Here is a 23,055-nt window from a genome sequence, read left to right as displayed (position 1 = left end):
CCCCCTCTACCAAACTTTACATTTGGCACAATGCAGTCAGGCAAGTACCATTCTCCTGGAAACCACCAAACCCAGACACGTCCATGGGATTGCCAGACACAGAAACGTGATTTGTCACTCCAGAGAACGTGATTCGTCACTCCAGAGAACACATCGCCACTGCTCTAGAGTCCAGTGGCGGCATGCTTTACACCACTGCATACGACGCTTTGCATTGCACTTGGTGATGTATAAACCATACATCACCAAGTGCAAAGTGGATGCAGCTGCTCGGCCATGGAGATCCGTTTCATGAAGCTCTCTATGCACTGTTGTAGTACTAATCTGAAGGCCACACGAAGGTTGGAGGTCTTTCGCTATTGACTATGCAGACAGTTGGCGACCTTTGCGATTTAGAGCTTCACCATGTGCTGACCCCGCTCTGTCATTTTACATGGCCTACTACTTTGTGGCTGAGTTGCTGTGTTTCCCAGTTGCTTCCACTTTGTTATAATCCCGCTAACAGTTGACTGTGGAATATTAAGTAGCAAGGAAATTTCACAGATGGACTTATTGCACAGGAGGCAACCTATCATGGTACCACGCTTAAATTCACTGAGCTCCCGAGGGCGACCCATTCTTGGATGTCTGCATGCCTATGATTTTATACACCTGTGGCCATGGAGGTGATTGGTACACCTGAATCCAATGATTTGGAGGGCTGGCACAATACTTTTGGCAATATAGTGTATGCAAAGCACTCAATAAATTGAGGGCGATATTTAAGTATATGTACATAAAAATTAAATAGTAAAAGTTGATAGCGAATGGCATCAGCTCTGTTCTCCACCCATAAAAGAGCCCCCTCGCCCCAATGCATTTCACCCATGTTATTAAGTCCCACATGGGCAAAATGCTTTGGGGGTGTCTTCTATATGCGGAGAACTGGGCTGAAGCCAATTCTCAATATTTTTTTACAATTTTTACTTTATAGTCTGCTGTTCCTGTTTTCTTGCAATAATATACATTTATTTTATTATTTAAAACCAGAGAAACAAATACTGTGCAAATGTTTTATTTAGGTGTGAAGAAATGCTTTTAAAAATATATATTTTATTTGCGCATTTTTATCAATTTACAAAATGCAAAGTGAGCAAACAGAAGAAAAATCTAAATCAAATCAATATTTGGTGTGACCACCCTTTGGCTTCAAACTAGCATTAATTTAATGCATCATCACTTTGTACACTTGCACATTCAGGGATTTTATAGGCTTAGAGTCAGGTGTATAATTAATTATACCAAGCAGGTGCAAATGATCAATTTAATATGCAGGACTGAAACAGCTGTGCAGAAGGCTTAAAACTGGGTGAGGAGTAGCCAAACTCTGCTACTAAGGTGAAGTTGTGGAAGACAATTTTATGTCACAGGTCACGTCATGGCAAGACTCAGCACAGAAACAAGACACAAGGCAGTTATATCAGCAAGGTTTCTCCCAGGCAGAGTTCAAGTTCTTTTGAAGAAGCACAAAAACAGTCATTGTAGAGAACCGTAGCCGCAGTGTTGGGCCAAGGAAATTTATTGCAGCAGACAGAAGACACCAATCTACTTTCTGGAGAAGTATGGCTAGTGGTCTTCATGGAAGAATTGCAGCTAAAAAGCCATACCTCCAATGTGGAAACAAGGCTAAGCGACTCAACTATGCGCAAAAACATAGGAAATGGGCTGCAGAAAAATGACAGCAGGTGCTTTGGGCTGATAAGTCAAAATTTGAAACTATTTGGCTGTAGCAGAAGGCAGTTTGTTCACGGAGGACTGAAGAGCGGTACAATACGTAGTGTCTGCAGTTTGAAGCTGCATTTCTGCAAATGGAGGTAGAGATTTAAGTCAGGATCAATGGTGTCCTCAATGTTAAGAAATACAGGCAGATACTTATCCTGCATACCATACTAGCAGGGAGGCGTGTAATTGGCCCCAAATTTATTCTGCAGCAGGACAACCACCCCAACATACAGCCTTTGTCATTAAAAACCATCTTCAACATAAAGAACAACAAGAAGTGATGGTCTGGGATTACATGAAGAGATAGAAGGATTTGAGGCAACCTAAATCCACAGATCTGTGGTTAGTTCTCAAAGATGTTTGGAACAACCTACCTGCAGAGTTCCTTTCAAAACCATGTGCAAATGTATCTAGACGAATTGATGCCGTTTTGAAGGCAAGGGTGGTCACACCAAATAATAATTTGATTTGTTTTTTTCTCCTGTTTATTTAGTTTCCATTGTGTTAATTGATAAAAATAAACTATTAACACTTATTTTACAGCAATTTTTTCACACTTGCCTAAAAATTTTGCACAGTAGTGTACATTTTTTATTTTCTTTCTACATTTTCCAAGAACTTGTGGCAAATATTTTTTGAAAATGACTTGTCTCTTAAAAAATAACCTTGGGGTATTTGCCATTTAAAATGTGATCATTGTATGGGTGTTTCCTCTTTTCCAGTGCTCCAGGGCCTACAAAAATGTGAATGGTAGTGAAGTAATCAGATGCGCGACTAGAATGACTGAAGGTGCTCCTTGGAGTTTGGGTCTCTCTATGTGGCTAGGCTTTGAAAAAGTCTTACATATAGGGTATCCCCTTACTCAGGAAGAGTAGCAGAATGCATTTTTGAGTGTAATTGTATATGTCCCTATGCTGTGTGTAATAAATATCTTATTTATTGACATCAGTTAATTTTTTCTGTTTTCTCAACCGGGGTGCCTTGAGGTTTCTTCTGGGGTGCCTTGGCAGAATGTCTAAAAGTTGCACAAAACAAGCCAGCAGATGGAAGAAGCCTGACTTTTAGTTACACAAAGCCACAGGTTTTCAGTGTGCGCCATCGGTGTCCTCAATACCAATAACATTATCAGTTGATTAAGAGGATGTTGGTTACCTGCACAGCATCCTTGTGTGACCCTCCCCTCTCTGTCAGTGCTGGGGTCACATTAGCTCAGTGATGCAGAAAAACTGAAAGAAACACTGTAATACTAGTCAGAATCAGTGTGCAAACATGTATTTGATTTGGATGAATAAATGACCTCTAGCGTTGGGTGTCCTACACGTGTGTATGTTTCTTTATATAAAACTATTACAATAGTTTTTTACATTTTAGAATGGACTGTCCATAATTCTGAAGGGGCCTCAGGACTGTTCATAATAGTAAAGGGTGCCTCGGGACTGTCCATAATTTTAGAGGGTGCCTTCACTGGAAAAAGGTTGAGAAACACTGATCTAGACAGTAAAAAAAGTCAAATTGTGGTATTCTCATACTAGAATAATAGAATGTGGTGCAAACATGCGTATGCTATGTGTGAGAAATAACTTGTTAAAATTACAACTTTGTGGAAAAAAAACAGATTTATTAAATGCCCTCATTTAAAAAAATTAAAAAAAAAGTGGCAAAAAATTACAAACTCACCATGCCTCTTACTAAATACCTTGAAACTTTAGACTTTCCAAGAAAGGATCATTTTAGGAGTATTTGTATTGTATATTTTAGGGCCTCAAGAAATTAGATTTAAAAAATTAGAACATCAGGGTTGATCAATCTCAAATGTGTATATCATGGTTTGTATACTCAAACTTTCATACAGATTAAATAATATATACCTACCGTATTTTCCGGCGTATAAGACGACTTTTTGACCCTTGAAAATCTTCTCAAAAGTCGGGGGTCGTCTTATATGCCGGTATACGGCATGCTGACACTTTTTAGGGGGGGCGGTGCGGTGCCGCCGCCGCCCCCCCCCTTCCAACAGAAGTGAAACTAAGTACAGGGGTGGGCAGGGGCTTCTGTTTCTTACCTGGCTCCGGTCCCACGACGATCCGGTCCAGGAAGCGCGGCTGCTCCTTCCTTCAGTTCGGCCACTGGATATTCGTGCGGCTGCTCGGCTCCGCCTCCTCACCGGTGATTGGCCGCCAGAACTGTAGCTCAGGAAAGGCACACAGGCGGCCAATCACCAGGGAGGAGGCGGAGCCGAGCGGCCCCACGAAAATTAAGTGAAGGTAAGTGTGCCGTGCACAGGTGCTGCTGCAACCATATATGCTTGCTGCAGCAGCACCATACTGAACAGGGGTCAGCAAGTGTCAGTGGGAGGAATAGTGCCCCATCATTGGTGTCACTGATACCAATGATGGGGCATTATTCCTCCCACTGACACCGACGATGGGGCACTTTTCCTCCCCCCCACTGACACCAATGATGGGGCACTATTCCACCCCCCACTGACACCACTGATGGGACACTATTCCTCCCACTGACACCAATGATGGGGCACGATTCCTCACACTGACACCAATGATGGGGCACTATTCCTCCCACTGACGCCAATGATGGGGTGCTATTCCTCCCACTGACACCAATGATGGGGTGCTATTCCTCCCACTGACACCAATGATGGGACACTATTCCTCCCACTGACACCAATGATGGGACGCTATTCCTCCCACTGACACCAATGATGGGGTGCTATTCCTGCCACTGACACCAATGACTGGGCACTATTCCTCCCACTGATACTAATGATGGGGCACGATTCTTCCCCCTGGTGTGCATTGGAAGAGGGGTAGTCTTATACGGCGAGTATAGCCCAAACACTACATTTTAACAGGAAAAGTAGGGGGGTCGTCTTATACGCCCAGTCGTCTTATACGCCGGAAAATACGGTATTTGTATTTTTTCTCCAAAGAAATGTAGCATTAATCATTTCTAATTTTCACTAAATTTATCAAGAAATAATATTTATTTGCAAAGTTTTAGATCAGAAACACTGTTTTTAAAAAATGTCCTTTATATAGTAATAAGAAAACAGTAATGATTAAATACCACCAAAAGAAAGCGGCCTACAAAAAAATTAAATAAAATTTGAGTAGTGTTGCATGACTGAGTAATTCTCATTCAATGTAGGACTGTGCTGAAAACAAAAAATGGCCTGGACAAAAAGGTAGTTTAACATGCCAGTCTTCGGTGGTTAAAGGAAAAAAAATGTGAAAATGTTCATTTTGTAGAGAGATACTGATTTTCTGTATTTTCTCCATACACTTTTAAGGTAACAATAGCTAAGGCTCTCGATGTGGCATCTTTGATCTCTGTAGCTTTAGCAAGATTTGCTTTCTGCCTTTTAGGAAAGCCATGCTGTACTAAATTGTTGCCCCTAGTCAGCTTCCTACTTTCAGAGTTTTTTACTAGTCAATTCAATATATTTAGAATGTATAGTTTGTCAACAGTGTTGGAGAAGAAAAACCAAAAAAGAAAAAAACCACAAGTTCCACCGAAAAGTGATTTTATTTAACTAAAAAAAAATGGTTACAGTGTACAGTTTCAGGAAAGTTAATCCATACGCGCCTTCAGTGTCCGAGTGGTAACTTTATCTTTTTCTCTGTAAAGATAGAAGGTACAATTTTAGCCTTTGAATTGGATGTCACATAAAATTTGTTTATAGAGGAGTCAGGCAACAATCATTTCACACAATCTCATCCTATTAGTGTCTTTTATTTCTGATTTAAAAAAAGTGAAAAATATAGCCATTACAATATATTTCATATTCTTTTCTCAACACCAAATAGGCCTAGGATTTATGACTGTAAAGCCGAACATATAAGGATCAAAATTTGGATGGTTTAGCAGGGACCGCCCACATTTATGGGCAAGCTGATTGTACAGAAGTTGATCAGTAGATTGACTGACTTCTGTACAACCAGCTTGTTGGAAAATCAGCACGATCAGCCTTTCTGGCTATAGCCGGCAGTGCTGATCGGTGAATGCTGGTATTGGAGAAGTCTCCTAGCTGTCAGAATACAATATCTCTGCAGGAAGATTCCCCCCATCGACAATCAAGTGTGTGGATGGGGGAATCGGTTGTTTTTTTGTTTTTTTTTTCATTCAACCAGTGAAATTCAAAGAATGATGTATGAGCTGCCTAAACATTGGCTTGATGCATCACCTAGTTGTTAAATTTGCTACTACAGTTGCTCTTAAGTAGTTTTTTTGTTAGTCATTTATCATGCAAATTTTACAATACATATACAGGGGTTAGCCAACAAACTGGAAACACTACAGGATTTGCAGGTGTAAAAAATGATGAAAATGATGGTCTGTGCTGAAAGGGGAAGTGATGCAACATTCTTTTGCTTCTGCTGTGTGAGAATACACCTAGCGAACAAGTGGGAAGCCTCACCTTCGTCATTCACTGCATGTGCTGCTAGTAATCTGGAGTCATGTCAAATTACTGAGCATCAAAGAAGGCAAATTTTTTGGTGCCCACTTAGCTGGTGCCTCTGTGACAAGTTGCCAATTTGCTGTGTCGCGTGGTACAGTTTCAAAGATTATGACGGCATATACAGTTTCTGGGAAAATGTAGTCTGATAAGCATAAGCACAGTCAACTGAACAAAAATGACATTGCACAGGATTATCACCTGGAATAAGAAAACAACTGCTGCAAAAGTGACTGCAGAGCTCAATCTCAGTCCCATGAAGACATACATTTACTGCATTGGGCGGCAGGAGCAGGTACAGTCATATGTGACTGCCTTATTCAGGGTCTGCGGATACGCACATGCGCGCCCCCTGCTGTGACTGTACACAGCATGAGTTTGGCAGTTTATTTCAGCTAACAATTTTGGCTGAAATCAGGTGAAGACTGTGTCCAATCACATAGAGTTCTGTTTACAAAACACAGGACTCTGTGTACAGGGAACAGTGATCTGGCTGTGTTTGATCCTTGCAAAGTAGGGAGAAAAAAACAGGACAGATAGTAAAGCAAAAACAGCACACATTACTAGGCACACAATTAACATCTTGATTGCTCCTAGATGTTAACACCTTCCCAGCTAGTGTCATTGGTACAATAAGGTTGATCACAAAAAAAAAAAAAAAACCCCACAACAACAGGCTTGATGTTTTCAACAAGGCCTGGCTTCACTGGCACCAATTTATCTATTCAAGTGAAGATACCAGTCTTCTAGCAGGCCAGGATTGAGGAAGTTATTACTAAATTGGATACATTTTCTTAGCCCTTCCAGCCTCTCAATATTCTTCACCCCTAACCTATCCTCACTTCCATAAGTGGTTCCACTCCTATCCCCTTCCCCCTTCGTATCCATGTAGACTACACCCCTAGACTTTCCCTTTTCTCTCCAATGCATATATACAAACCTAACACTATGACATTGTAGAATGGCATATGCTAGTGGGAACACAACACTCCTTTATTTACACAGGATTAAAAAATCATGTGTCCTTTCTTACATGTTTCAGCCTGCTATGATTCAAGCGGAGTTCCAGCTAAAAAAAAAAAGGCAGCAGATACAAAAACTGTAGCTGCTGACTTTTAAAATACAGACACTTACCTGTCCTTACCTGTTATAAACTATGTAAAATGTTAGCTTTCTGTATAAGGTTGAAAAAAAAAACATAGGTCCATGAAGCTATGAGTGTTTGTGTGATTTTTAGTCTCTAACAATTCCCATTGCTCCGTAAATTCCACTTCCTGAGGAAAACATCTGAAAGTTTTTTTTAAGTTTTTGATACTTTCAGCTAGTACCAAGTCCTAGGGGAAGGGGTTCCATGTATTTACTGCAGTAGCCGCAAAGAATCTTTTACCCGATCTACGATTAAACCTTCTTTTTTCAGGGACCTTAGAATAAACTCTGTATTGCTGTTACTGAAGTCACATTGATATATTTGTATATTGTAATCAAATCGCTTCTTATGTGCCTCCTCTCTAGATTGAAATATATTTTGCCAATCTAATAATACAGATTTGTTAAGATTAATAAATATGGATGACAGGTACTCACATGATGTGTACAACCACCCCCATTCCAGACACAGCATCTCTGTCCAGAGCATTCAGCATGGCCTGTGAAATGGTTTCAAAAAGGTCCTCTGGCTCCTTGAGGCGGGGAATAAGAGTACATTGATGAGACAAAATATGGGAAATGACACTATATCATCAAGTAAACTTTTTTGGTATTAATATTTTAACATTCACCTAGCAGTCATTTTTGCTTGCCTTTTATGATTTTGCAAGCTTGCTGTTCCCTATTTGACTCTCTAACTTATAAATTATAAGTATATAAATGCAAACTCTAATTTCCATCTATAAATTAAATATAATTAACATCTTTCTAAATGGATACTTAAACCAAAAACTAAAAATAATCATACAATCTTAGTGGTTCTAAAGTCTCAAGGTTTTTTAGCTTCATGCATTCTATACATGAAGGTAAAAAACCTTCTGTGTGTAGCAGCCCCCCTAACACTTCACTGAGCCCCCTTTTTGATCCAGCGATGTCCATGAGAGCCTCGGTCCTCTGGGGACTCTCACTTCTGATTGGCTGAGGCCAATTGGCTCCCGCTGCTGTCAATCACAGCTAGTGAGCCAATCAGGAGAGGAAGAAGGCAGAACCAAGCTGTGGCCCTGTGTGTGAATGGACACGCAGAGCAGTGGCTCGGGAGCACCCCGGCTCAAGTGTCCCTATTGCAAGCGGTTTGCTATGGGAGTACCCGACAGGAGGGAGGGGTCAGAAGCGCCAGCAGGGGACCCAAGAAGAGGAGGATCTGGGCTGATCGTTGCAAAACCACTGCACACAGCAGGCAAGTATGACATGTTTGTTATTTTTAAGAAAAGAAAAAAAAAAAAAAAAAAAAAAAGCACAAAAAAACAAGACTTTAGTTTCACTCTAAAGTCTAAGTTCGCCTTTTGGGGCATGTTACACATTACACCCATATTTAGCGTGTAACATGCTCCAGCTCCTGACCCTCTGCACAGCCCCCCCGATCCCCTTTCCCTTGTGACAGCAGGAGGGGGTACTTCTCCTTATACCTGCTGTCACATTTTAAAACCAGTGAGGCTGTGTTGGGCTCCGCCTGCACAGCTGCGTCATTCATTCACAGAAATCTGTGAAAGAATAAACAAGCCCCATCAGTTGTAGTTCTCAATGAAAGCTGAAGGAAGTGTCAATGAAATACAAGGGAGCCCATCAGTGGTGGGGGAAGGGGGGAGTGCTACCTTTTTTTTTTCTTTTCTAGGTACCACTTCCGCAATCCCAAATACCCACTTCTCTAATCCTCCCCAATGCGAGGATGGCGTCACCTTGGGCCGCAACCTTCTTTGCTGGAGCGCTGTAGGACCATTTTCACTGCAATGAAACAGCAATCCACGGCTTCTACTTTTAACAGTGTATACACTTTAATATTAATATTTTTTATAGTTATACAGGATTTATATAGCGCCAAAAGTTTGCTCAGCGCTTTACAATATAAAGGGAGACAATACAGCAACGATACAGTTCAATACAAAAGGGTAAGCAGGGCCCTGATCCTTGGAGCTTACAATCTAAGAGGGATGGGCTGGTGGTATAAAAGGTAATAACTGTGGGGGGATGAACTGATAGGAGAAATAGAAGATTTGGTTATTAGCTGAAGGCAGGATAGGCATTCCTGAAGAGATCATGGGAGGAGAGGACAGTTTGAGTGATATTTGGAGACAAGATTGGTGATGTAATTTGGAGAAGAGTTATAATTGGCTTTATTGTTAATGTTTTGAATTTTATTCGTTGGGCAATGGGAAGCCAGTGGAGGGATTGGCAGAGAGGGATGGAATATATGGAATGATTAGGAAGGTGGATGAGTCTGGCAGCAGCATTCATGATGGACTGTAGAGGGGATAGCCTGCAATTACGTAGGCCAATGAGGAGGGAGTTACAGAAGTCAAGGCAAGAGAAAACAAGGGAGTGAATAAGTTGCTTAGTGGTTTCAGAGGTTAAGAATGGGCGTATCTTGGACATGTTGCGGAGGTGAAGTCTACAGGATTTGGACAGCGATTGGATTTGGGGCTGAAAGGACAGATGGGAGTCTAGGATTACACCTAGTACCCTGGCATAAGGGGAGGGACTGATGGGTGTATTATTGATTTTGATGGAGATGTCAGGGGAGGGGGCATGGGCTGGAGGGAATAGTATGAGCTTAGTTTTGGAAAGATTTAGTTAGAGGAAGTGGAGTGACATCCATGCCGATATGTCACTTAGTAGGTTAGTAATGCAAGAGGAACCTGAAGTGGTGAGGAGTAGACAGATAGATTTGTGTGTCATCAGCATAGAGATGGTACTTAAAGCCATGGGAGTTTATCAAGTGACCAAGGCAGGAGGTGTAGATGGAGAAGAGAAGGGGTCCAAGGACAGACCCTTGAGGGACCCCTACAGAAAAAGGAAGTGGAGAGGAGGAGACAGAGTTATAGGTAATGCTGAAGGAGCGCTGCGATAGGTAGGAGGAGAACCAGGAGAGAGCAGAGTCTTGGAGGCCAAGAGAGTGGAGTTTTTTGAGGAGGAGAGAGTGGTCAACAGTATCAAAAGCCGCAGAGAGGTCAAGTAGCAAGGAGTATGGAAAAATGGCCATTTGTGTTAGCAGTTAATAGATCATTAGTGGGTTTTAGTAGGGCAGTTTCAGTGCAGTGTAGTGAGCGAAAGCCAGACTGTAAAGGGTCAAGAAGGTTGTTGTCGGTGAGGTGGGAGCTTAGGCAATTGTGGACTAAGAGTTCTAAGAGTTTAAAGGTAAACGGGAGCAGGGAGATGGGTCTTAAGTTGTTCAGGTTGGTGGGGTCCAGTGAGGACTTTTTAAGTATGGGTGTGATCTGTGCATGCTTTAGAGGGGTGGGGAAGGCGCCAGTAGAGAGAAAGAGATTGAAGATGTGGAGTGAGGGAGCATAGGACAGAAGAGAAGGGTGACCATAGTAGTTGAGATAGGGCAGGATCCACGCGGTTAGATGGGCTTCAGAGAAAACTTTGGTGACCTCTTCAGTAGTAGCAAGGTCAAAAGAGGAAAGTGTTGAGGGAGGTTTAGTATAAGGTATGCTAAGTAGGATAGATGTCTGTGTAGTGGAGATTTATTTATAATAAAAAATATATGTACTACACCACATAAAACCTTCTATACTCACCAAGTCTGGCTCCCAGAGAGATTCACACATGCCATACATCTGTTCTGAACATGTCCCACTAACAACAAAGTCTTCAGTCTCCATTGGACATCCAATAAGATCCAGAGAGCAAATGAATGGCTCAAAGGTCTTTGGGTCTAAACCAGCAATAACTGGTTCAACATAGTAAGGACCAAACCTGGCAAGAAAGCAAAACGTGTTTCTGAAAAACAAATCTAAACTCACTGCATGCACTATATAGAAGAAAAAAAACAAACAATCCAAAAATAACAGGTATTCTCCAAATAGAACTTTTACCAAAAAATATATTTTTTTTAGTCTTAGATAAAATAGTATAAGAAAAGATTATAACCTGGCTGTCTTCATTGATATCTGTATCCCTAATGGGGAGATTTCCTCTCACTTTCTGGTCCCAGTAAGAAGAACTTACCAACTTGCTCCAAAAAAGACACAGACATCATTAAAGCTTCAGGTTTTTTTTTCTGCTGTCAATGTTCCAGTTGACATAACATTATTTCCTTTTGTGTCACCAGAATAAGAAAAAAGGGGAATCTCCATAGCAATCACACCCAAAGTACCCAACAGAAATTTTAGCTCTTCTCCACTCTGTCTATTTAGAAAAATGGCTCCTGTTCTAGTAACTATATTAAAATAAGACAAATGTTTTCGATCAACGAGATACAGTACAACAGGGCTTTATACTTACCTAGAAGCAGGTAAACCAGTACGTGTATTCCAACCATGTTTGCCTGAACGTTCACTCTAACTTTAATCTAGGAAGAGACTTCTCTATGGATGTGAATAGGATCCATCATACCGGATGACATTCACAACAGCAACCCAAATTCCAAAACAACATCAGAGGGTTTATCCACATTAACATCTTCTCCCCATCTGTGGCTATAATAAAGCTAAAAGTCAAGAGAGACTGAACGCTTGCTTCATCCCCGCTCTAATTTCCTGGATTTTTGCAGTGACTTGATTGAAAGCTGCACTTTTGACTCTTCACTGCAAGGTGGCCAGGATCGCAGTCATACTCTGTTGATAGTTTTCCAAGAAAAGCATGGTCTGCCACCAAGTTGCTGAGGACACAAGGGGATTTTTATACCTGAATAGCAAATCTCAGAAACCGTTGACAATTATGTTGAACTTGCATGTGAGATATGTATCCTTTATATCTAGCAATGCTAGATAGGTTGATGGGGGAGGAGATTTCTGATTGAAAATTTGCTCTTGATTTTGAATTTCCTGTGTTTTATGAATTTGTTGAGAGACTTTAAAATTGAAGATGTTGCAGTAATGGCATTGGTCTTAGAAATACATGAGAGTAATAACCAGACCCCTGAAGAGAAATAGGGACCTCCGTATTGACCTCTTGATTGCACTAATTTGATATTGTTTCCAGCATTGCCTTGCATCTTGTTGTAGCCGATGGTAGTCTGTTTATCAGGAAGTTCTTTGGGCGTTCTGAGTGAAACTCCAGCTTGTACCCCCAGCCTGAGTGACTGAAGAATAAAGGGCTTTGCACAAAAACCACTGCCATTGCGACATAAACCGTGCCATTAGGGAAAGAACCTCCTCAATCTTCCTCCAACGCATGGGTAGGCATCACTGGGTATTACTTGAAGATTTCAGGGTAGGGAAGAGCACACTACACTTTCCTTTCAGCTTATCATAGACTCACTTGCATTTTGTTTGTGACCTCTTGTCCTCCTACTGTGCGTTGCATTTGTTGAGACTTAAAAGCTTTCTGGGTTTAGAAAACCTCTTTTTCTCTAGAAAACCTTTTTTCTTTTTGTCTTGCCCACAGATTTTTCAAGAACAATTTCCTGCTCTGGGCCAAAAAGCAGACTTTTGTCAAATGGAATTAATTAAAATCACTGTCTCCAGACCACATCTTAAGCAATAAGGCCCTCCCCCTCCATGCCAAATTGAGGAGTCTCGTTGTGCCTGCTGTCATACAAAACTGCCTTGGCCAAAGCATCTGCCTTGTAAGCCACAGGTTTTGAATTAGATGAATGGACTCCAACACCTCTTCGGTACCTGCCCTAGATGATTCTGATGCAGCGCTAACCAAAATAATACATTTTTAGCTAGGCAAGGGTCAGTAACATTAGGCTTAAAAGCTGAGGAGCTTTTCTAAGAATTGCCTTCAGTTTTTTTGTCCATAAGCTTATTTAGTTCTCCCATGCCATAAAAAGATAGGTTTGGACATTTGACTTGGAACCCAACAGCTTCTTTTTCAAATGGAAAATGCCTTTTTAATATTTTAGAGGGGAAAAAAAAACATGTTAGGTTCCCTCCACTCTCTACTAATTATCTCTTATTGAATAGGGTACCAGAAAAGACTTATGCTTCACTTCCTCCAAATCCCTGTATAAGTGATTCCCACATAGAAGCAGAGGAGGGAGCTACCTGCATAAATTACATTTAGGAATTCCTCAGCTTCTTCAGTCGGAAACACATTTTGTAATTTTCAGACTGCTATCTTCAGAAAATTCTGCGTTACAGTCTTGAAATTTAATCTTCAGTCTTGAATAGGTGTTCCTCCTCTTCCCATTCCAACTGGGAATTAGAGGATTCTAAGAAAATTGAGTAATCCCTGGACCTTTGTCCTCCTCCTTGTTATGCTGAAGAGGCAACGTCTCCAAAGGCCGTTTGAACTATTCTAATACCAACCGAACTGATCTAAACGTAAAAAGGACGTTTCTTCCCTAAGGTTGCCTATAAAATGTTGAGGCATTGACATATTGCCAACATAAAAGGTTTTTCACTGAACAAAGAGATCTTGATTCCACAGATTCAGCAACATTTCCTTTTGCAGATTTTTTTTTTTTGTGTTTTTGGCTGAAAACTTGACCTGAAGAACTACCACAAGACTCCTCCAAGTGCACAGGTGGAAAAAAAACTGTGATGCCTGAAGATGGAGACCCATCAAAACACTCACCAGGGCCTCAGTGATGCAAAAGTAAAAATGCCACCCATTGCCCTCAGATTTCCCCGCCTCCAAGCTTCCAAGACTGCCCAACAGAGCCTTACCAGGAGAGAATAAGGCCCAGGCTTCGCCAGCACTGCTGCCTTTGTCAAACCCTCCGACGTGGTGCCGTCCTAGAGGAACAGGCAAACCTCCTGCGCAGTTGCCGGGAATCCTCAGCTAGTAATGGCAACCGGTATTTAGAAAGGAAGATACAAAAAATAACACCCCAGCCCATCGAGGTGTCTCAGAAATGCAAAACCTTCACAGCTTCCCAGAAGAAACGCCATCTTCTCTGTGCCTCCACCACTGCCTTCCCTGGGTGGCAAGGCTGCAACACCTTGTAAAAACGATTAAAAACCCTGATATCTTGTATCGTGCGAGGCCTCTGGAACAAGAATGCCTGGCGAGGATGGAACAAGAATAAGCTGCCATCACCTTATAGCATACCAGTTTGAATAGGCCAAAGACTGGATGCAAGGACTTCCACTACCCCTCTGAAGACCACCTTGGCCAGATAAGTAAGTAGGCAAGCTCCATCAGTCATACCCAAAAAAGCTCCAGGGGAATGTGGCTCAAGAAAAAAATAAAAAAAATCTGCCTCAACCACCCCCCGGTGTTTCTTGTAGGAAGAGAAGCCAATGTCTCTCATCTGACCGTCCTGGAGGATGACTTGGGCAAGTGAGTGTTTAAAGACAAAGTTGAGCAATGCAGTGCCAAGTATCCAGCAATACAAGACACACCCAGCCACATGACACTTCCAGGCTTACCCTGTAATGGCTCAGTTAAGCAGTGCTGTCACAATGAAAAATTTATGAGCATGCCAGCTTGGGAGAAATAAAATATAAATAAATAAATGGGGGGGCTCGATGGCTGCAGTAGTGAGACTCCACCACCAGCCAGGTCATTCTGAATCAACCAGCAGTTGTTGTTTGAAGAATCCACAAATTTTGGCACAAAAGAGTCTTTAAAGCAGCAGAATTAAGAAAGGCATCCATCCCCCTAAGGCCACTAGCAAAAGACAGAAGCATGCTGGTTATGGGAGGGGTTATGCCTAGTAGGGCTGCTGTTAATATTTATTTTTGTACCTTTATTCTGCATAAAACATTTAACAGTGCCACTTCTTGAAATAATTTACGAGGGCGTGTTTAGGGACGGGGCAGGGTAGGGTTTGGGTGGGGCAACTGAAGGTGTGCAACTCTTAAGGCCTGACTAGTAGCTCAAGACTTGAAATTTTGAGCCCTGATCAATGCATAACTCCTTTTGAAGGAATACTACTGGGCTTCACTCACCTACATGTACAGCAAGCACAGAGGTTAACCACTTCCCAAGCAGCTTCAACCCCTTACAAAAAAATCCCACAAAGAAATCACAGGACCACAAAACTGAAACAGTATAATACTAACCACTTGGAATGCAAGGAGTGCTTGGTTAAGAAATGCTTAAAGAAAAAAAAACAAAAAAAAAAAAAAAACATACAAAACTGCAAGGGCAGAAAACTGACCCTCAAAAGGCAAGCTTTTGATCAATGTCCCATTGGAGAAAGGCCAAAACTTGAGCCACCAAGAAGAAACATAGATAGACACCTAGAGCCTCACATCAGGAGATATATCATCACACCTGGAAGGCTTATATCTTCCAAGCGGTAGACTTGCGTGCCGTCAACAATGTGGGGATCACCGAATACAACAACCCGTTCCTAAAAACCTGGCTTTCTATATCCATGCCATCAAAGCCAGAGACGGTAAAGTAGGGTGGCAGATTTGACCTTTGCAGAACTCTCCTATGGAACTGCACATACGGAACCGCCTCAAAGGTGGACACCATAGGATCCAGAGCCTGCATGCAAGACTGTGGAGAGGACCACTTGTGGGACAAGAGTACTTGGACTGCAGTCTGAAGCTTGCAGGGCTTGTCTGCGGAGTGAAATACTTTGGCGTGCAGAGTTAAGAATCAAGCCCGGATACTCTAACCTTCTGGTCAGGGTCAAGGCAGACTTGTTAAGGTTCAGAACCCATCCGAAGTCCTGCAGGGAGCGCAAAAGGATCTCCACGTTGTCCATCAGTACGGAATGGGAGTCCGCCCACAAGAGTGCTGTGCATAAGAACAGCAGCTTTCTCCCTCTTCAGAGGCTAAGAGACAGCAGCAGGTGCCAATCACAGCAGCAGGTGCCAATCACTGCCAGTGAGGAGAGAGCGGGAACACAGACACACAGGAAAGCTGGGCCTGCGCAAGTATCCCCATAGCAAGTGGCTTGCTGTGGTGGGCACTCAGTGGTGGGGAGAAGCCAGGAGAGCCAGCAGGGGACCCCATAAAAAGATCGGGTCTGCTCTGTGAAAAACCATTGCGCAGAGAAGATAAGTATGACATGTTTATGTAAAAAAAAAATAAATTATGGATTTATAGTCACTTTAAGCAACACCCATGAAAAATGACACATTGTTGGATTCATGTGTTGCATGTAAGTTTGTAGGAGAGAAGGTAACTCTCTATATCACTGCCTTGAAACCAGAAATGTGGCTCAGTCAAGCAAAAACTGCTTTCCTGTGAGCCCAATTATATCAGCCACTGCCATTCCGACAGTCTTAATTTAAATAATGATACATCTCTTACCTTCGTTCATACAACAAGTTAGCCACCATGCTTTTGAAAGTTTTAGGTTTTATCTGGCGTCCTTCTTTAAGCTCATAAAGATTCAATCTGAACTTCAGGCGCTGGGACCTAAAAATAAATACATACAGTTTTAATAAATAATCTGTTTAGCATAACATAAATATTGCCTCTCTATTACATAGATGGGTAATATGGAAACACAGATTCTCATGACTACTGTTCACGACTGCTCCCATGGTAGCACACAGCAAATAATATGTATGTCAATTATAGCGTCCAATCGTTGGTGTCAACTTCAGGAACGAGTGCCCCATAGTTGGTGTCAACTTCAGGAACGAGTGCCCCATAGTTGGTGTCAACTTCAGGAACGAGTGCCCCATGGTTGGGATCAGTGACAGGAATTGTGCAACATCATTTGTGTTAGAGGAAGTAATTGTTACCCAAGGGCCATTAAAAGGCAAGCCAAGGGGTGCATCCAAACTGTGGGCTTCATTTTGGAGACCACTACACTAAGGGTTTATCTCTACTTTGACATGATAAAGTCTATGTATGCTAGGTTCAATTTATTCAAATCATAATTTAAGCACACACACCTTAAAATTGGGTTGTTCATCTCATTTAGAGTTACAGTACCAATAATTATGTAACTAAGCAGGCCTAACTAGCAGGAAATAATTTGAACAAATTATCTAGGTATGCCCCAGTAGTGATCATATACAATTCGTTTACAATCATTTTTCAAGCACCAAACACACAATACTGGTCAGTGACCTGGCCCTTGTCAGTCTCATTTGTGGGATGATGGTGGGCAACGTTAATTTGACCTATGCAAAGTATTACAATGTTAGAATAAAGAACATACTAGTATGCATTTTAGAGATCTATATTTCTTTTCAGTTGCCAGCAAAACCCTTACACTGTCTGCACATCAGTTGCCAAGCCGGCCAGTCCAATATACAAACGATCCCCCATGGGAAAGATCTTCTGGAAGTCTGTTGTCACCATCTGAGCTTGAATTCCAAAGCGTTTATCAGCAGCTACAGCCACACAGTTTTTTCCTCTCATGGCCATGACGGCCCCACCATTATAGCTCATAATAGACTAAAAAGCAGAAGAAAAAAAAATTAGATACAAACTATAGTATATAGTACTATGAATGAAACAATATAAAACAGACAGTAAAAAAAGTGAGCTAGTACCTGGCAACTCCTTTTTCCAGGAAACCTCTAGAAGAGTTACATTAAAGAATAGCTCCCACATCTATGATAGACACAAGCGCTAGAGAATCTAAAGTATAAGGCAAAACTTTTTCTTAGATTTGGATACGTGTATACCCACACAGGGATGCAAAGATGTTCCGTTCATCCCTGTGCAAGAAGTCCCATTGATATCAACTGGGACAGCAACAGCAGTGGCTGCACGGAACACTTGTGCGTGTAAACACAGCCTTGCACGACGTACACTATACAGTGCAACCAGAAAGTATTTGCAGCGCTTAACTTTTGCCACATTTTGTTATGTTACAGCTTTATTCTAAAATGGATTAAATTCATTTTTTTCCTCAACATTCTACAAACAATACCCCATAATGACAACGTGAAAGAAGTTCATTTTGAAATCTTTGCAATTTATTAAAAATAAAAAAATCCACATGTATATAAGTATTCACAGCCTTTGCCATGACACTCAAAATTGAGCTCTGGTGCATCCTGTTCCAAACTGATCATCCGTGAGATGTTTCCACAACTTGATTGGAGTCCACCTGTGGGAAATTCAGTTGATTGGACATGATTAGGAAAGATAATAAACCTGTCTATATAAAGGTCCCACAGTTAACAGTGCATGTCAGGTCACAGACCAAGCCATGAAGTCCAAGGAATTGTCCGTAGACTTCCAAGGCACAGATCTGGGGATGGCTACAGAAAAAGTTCTGCAGCATTGAAGGTCCCAATGAGCACAGTGGCCTCCATCATCCGTAAATGGAAGAAGTTTGGAACCACCAGGAATCTTCCTAGAGCAGGCCGCCCAGCCAAAATGAGCGATCGAGGGAGAGGGGCCTTAGCCAAGGAGGTAACCAAGCACCCGATCGTCACTCTGAAAGAGCTCCAGCGTTTCTCTGTGGAAAGAGGAGAAACTTCCAGAAGAACAACCATCTCCGCAACACTCAACCAATCAGGCCTGTATGGTAGAGTGGCCGGACGGAAGCCACTCAATAAAAGGCAAATGGCAGCACGGCTGCAGTTTGCCGAAAGGCACCTGAGGGACTCTCAGACCATGAGAAACAAAACTCTCTGGTCTGATGAAACAAAGCTTGAACTTTTTGGCCTGAATGCCAAGCGTCATGTCTGGAGGAAACCAGGCACCGCTCACCACCTGGCCAATACCATCCCTGTAGTGAAGCATGGTTGTGGTAGCATCATGTTGTGGGGATGTTTTTCAGTGGCAGGAACTGAGAGACTAGTCAGGATCGAAGGAAAGATGAATGCAGCAATGTACAGAGACATCCTTGATGAACAAATGTGGCAAAAGTTAAGCGCTGTGAATACTTTCTGGGTGCACTGTAGTATGCCCCGTGTGAGCGAGGCCTTGCTATTTTTTTTTCTTCATTTTTATCTATATTGCTTTTTGCAAGTATCATTTTTTTTTTTTTTTTTTACAGCCCTGTTGGGGGCTTTTGTGAGATATTAGTGGTCTGAACAGACCCCCAATGTCTCCTTTCTGAGACAGAGAAGGGCAGTGAGGACATAGTGTCCTCAGTCCTTTTCTCTGCAGCCTTAACTGTGCTGCAGATTCAGTGAACAGAAAGCACGAAGGGAGCCAAGACGGCTGCTGCCTACAGGGTGCTCCTCCCTACACATGACAACACCGGCCACATTATGCATGCACGGCTCAGCCAAGCAGCGCAAATTCAGGGGAGCAACTATCTCTGCCTCCTCCACTTGGCGAATGAGCCTCCCACACCGCCCTTTATAATGATTCTGAAGACACTACAGTGTCTTGAAAAAGTATTCATACCCCTTGAAATTTTCCACATTTTGTCATGTTAAAACCAAAAATGTAAATGTATTTTATTGGGAGTTTGTGTGATAGACCAACACAAAGTGGCACAGAATTGTGAAGTGAAAGGAAAATGATAAATGGTTTTTACTGGGCACTTTTACCCCCTTCCTGTTCAGGACAATTTTCAGCTTTCAGTGTTGTCACACTTGGAATGACATTTGTGCTGTCATGCAGCACTGCACCCATGAAAATGGGTTATCGTTTTTTCACACAAATAGAGCTCTTTCGGTGGTATATAATCACCACTCATTTTTTGCTAAATAAACAAAAAAAAAAACCCAAACCTTTAAAAAAAAAAAAAAAATTTTTCTTTGTTTCTGTTATGGAATTTTGTAAATAAATAATCTCTTTCTTCATAACATATTGTCGCCAGTCCAGTACTATTATATAACTGGTGTGGTGGTGATTTTATTTTTCTTGCTATTATTTTTGTGTTTTTTTATTACATTTTTTTTTTCAACACACTGTGACCAGATCAATACAATGTTACCATAGTAACACTGAGCTACTATGGGCAAGTGATCAGGATTTTTTTTTTTTTTTTTTTACACACATTATGATTGCTAATACCAATGTATTTCATTGATATTTCTAACCATTGTTACTGAATGAAACTGATTCACTCAGTCTTTTATTGTGATTAGCTTTCCTTTTAGTTTCTTTCCAGAGATAAAAGAAACAAAGTATCCTTTAGCTCCCGGGAAAGTGACAGCTAATTCTGTGAGCTATAGAGAAGAAAAAAAAAGCCGTCAATTGCATTTAAAATTCGGCATCGTCATACACTTCGTATTGCAAAAAAAATTTGTAAACCGAGACATTATTTTCAATGGATTTTTATTCGTAAACCGAAAATTACGTTAACCGAGGCGTTCATAAACCGAGGTACACCTGTGTGTGTGTATATATATATACCAGTTTGTAGACGCTATAACTTTCATGCCAACCAATCAATATACATTTCTTGGGATTTTTTTTTTTACCAAAGACATGTAGCAGAATACAGTTTGTCCTAAATTTGTAAAGAAATGTGTTTTTATTTTTTTAGTGATTTATAGCAGAAAAAAACTTTTTTTTCAATGTTTTAGGTATTTCTTTATTTATATAAAGCTAGTGTTAGGCTAGATGTTCGATTCGAACGTACGTTTGACTCTAACATTGGCCGATCGTGTGTTTGGCGAACAAACGAACAGTAAGGGCATTCGCCCGCTGCACCCCACAATGCACTGCGCCCTGACAGTGCATTGTGATTGGCCAAAGCAATGCACCTAACCACAGGGTTTGTGCTTTGGCCAATCACAGCACACGATGATGTCATAAGGGGGTGGGGGTTACCCTGTTCCCTTGTGACGTCATTACAGTATTTAAGAACTATCATCCCGACGCAGCTGTCAGACTGCAGGAGCCAGTGTCGAGAGCAGAACCTTTTTTTTTTTTTTTTTTCGGGTCGACGGAGATCGTGATTAACGTTTGATCTACTTAGGAGGACAGTTTTTTTGTTTTTAATCACTTGCCCTCCTGAAAATATCCTTGATGAGCCTTCATGTTGAGGGTATGTGGCCTTGTATGGCAGACCCGAAAGGCTTGGTATGGATGGGGGGGGCGCCCACGCATTATTTATTTTCATTTTTAATTGCTGGAAATTTTTACATTCAGCTTTCAGCAAGGAACCACATTGACAGCTGAACCATTAAAGAACGTTTTTATTAGCTGTGCGGTATCGTACCACATTCTCAGCGCTTAGTGAATCTCCTCTGTTTGAAATTTGCGGTCGAACTTTCGTTAAGTACAAATGTTCGACTGCAAATCACACAGGGTGGTGTTTGGCACATCTCTACCAGTGGTGGCCAATATCACCAAAAGAAAGCTCTAGTTGTGTGAAAACAATTTTACATAAGTTTCATTTGTGTACAGCGTCGCATGACTGTGCAACGGCCAGTTAAAGTAGCACAGTGCTGAATAGCAGAAAATGGCCTGGTCATGAAGGAGATAAAACCTTCTGAAGCTCATAGGCACGTCAGCGGGAGTACTTTAGCACCGTATTTTACACGCGATCTTCTAGCGCTGCCGGCATGAACATTTCATGTGATAAACATGCGTGCGCCCGTGTGAATGAGCCCCAAGACTGAAGAACATAAAAGGACTCACAATCTTTTCGTTTTTTTCACACCTGGATGGACTCTGAGGTACTAGGCCTTCATATATTTGCCAAACACCCGAGTTCCGTTTCCCCTTTCCTCCACAGCCGTGTCCCCTGCCTCTGCCTCCTATAGAGTGCTGGGACTGATCTAGTGCTTCATGTTATAAGATATGCGGTCCTTGCTGGCTTCCCCCCCCCTATACGCCGCACCTTCAGTCATATCACGATGTCCTCCCCGTATCACTCACCATATTGAGTCCCGTGTACCGGCCTTCTCCTACCCAAAACCGAAACTAGCAACCAGACAACACTTGGACCCACCCACCGCTAACTGATAGGCACAGCCGACGACCGGCTTAAGCGCTGATTCGTTAAGGGACCTGTCAGTCACACGTGATTGGTCAATTCTACTAAAGGAGGCGGTAGAGAATGAAATACGCGCAGTCATAGAGGGCCGCGGTGGTTGCTGGGTATAGGAAAGACGTACAGACTGTCCTAGAGCATCATGGGAATGAGTGCGGCGGAAGTGAGGTCACGTTGGGGCTGCTAGCTGGGGACAGTGCTATAGTTTCAGCTGGCCAATTCACAGGAGAGTAGAAGAGGAAGGTTCTAGCAGTGCTGTATGTCAGGGACTGTAGAGGATCAGTGAAATGCTAGTAATAGAAGCCTGCAGTTTGAAAATGGTTTTTGAGCATTTTATTTATTTTTTATTCAGGCGTTGTGCAAGGAGTTTTGCTATCAACCTTTAGCCCGGGTTTGCACTGGTGTGCAGTGCATCAGAATTGCACCCCGTTCATGTGGACCACTGCGGGTGTGTATGTTAACCTCTTCCTGCTTGGCCTATGGCCGAATGGCGGCCAGCAAAATCCCTCAACTTTCCGGGTGGACGCCGTATGGCGGCCTTTTGGGCATGCGCAGTTTGGACCTCAAGAAATTAGATTGGCCGTCAGTACTTCAGGAATGATCAATATTCAGATCTATCCCATAGTTTGTGAACTCTATAACTTTCCTACAAACTAAAAAATACATCCTAATTTGGGTTATTTTCACCAAAGACATGTAGTAGAATACATCGCGGCCTAAATTTATGAAGAATAATTATTTATTTGCAAACTTTTATAACAGAAACAAAGAAAAATGTGTTTTTTTTATTTTCTGTTTTTGTTAATTTAGCAAAAAATAAAAACCCCAGTGGTAATTAAATACCACCAAAAGAAAGCTCTAGTTGTGTGAAGAAAATGATAACATTTTAGTTTGGGTACAATGTTGTATGACCGCGCAATTGTCATTCAAATTGTGAGAGCGCTGAAAC

The 23,055-nt window shown here is 41.8% G+C and overlaps 1 protein-coding gene across 1 annotated transcript; it reads right to left on the bottom strand.

Annotated features, from left to right (window-relative positions):
- Positions 1 to 5,285: 5,285 nt before the first annotated feature.
- On the bottom strand, positions 5,286 to 22,148 carry PSMB3 (proteasome 20S subunit beta 3). The gene is made up of 6 exons (XM_089654879.1): positions 21,992 to 22,148; positions 17,463 to 17,647; positions 16,547 to 16,654; positions 10,960 to 11,137; positions 7,820 to 7,914; positions 5,286 to 5,398 (listed from the first exon to the last, which is right to left on the bottom strand). Exons 1-6 carry the CDS (start codon positions 21,992 to 21,994, stop codon positions 5,350 to 5,352), a joined length of 618 nt encoding a protein of 205 aa, XP_089511005.1. The 5' UTR covers positions 21,995 to 22,148; the 3' UTR covers positions 5,286 to 5,349.
- Between the last annotated feature and the right edge of the window lie 907 nt (positions 22,149 to 23,055).

The sequence above is a fragment of the Staurois parvus genome, unplaced genomic scaffold, assembly GCF_062004578.1.
Source record: "Staurois parvus isolate SC_StPar_1 unplaced genomic scaffold, SC_StPar_1.0 ptg000813l, whole genome shotgun sequence".
Lineage (NCBI taxonomy): Eukaryota > Metazoa > Chordata > Amphibia > Anura > Ranidae > Staurois > Staurois parvus.
The sequence above is the reverse complement of the archived record's forward strand: the minus strand, read 5'-3'. Positions and strand labels throughout refer to the sequence as shown.

Excerpts from the sequence above, each read along its gene's own strand:
- PSMB3 (XM_089654879.1), bottom strand. Across the intron at positions 11,138-16,546 it reads AACTTGTTGTATGAACGAAG|GTTTGGTCCTTACTATGTTG; the intron begins GTAAGAGATGTA and ends CTTTCTTGCCAG. Across the intron at positions 7,915-10,959 it reads CTCTCTGGGAGCCAGACTTG|GAGCCAGAGGACCTTTTTGA; the intron begins GTGAGTATAGAA and ends CCCCGCCTCAAG.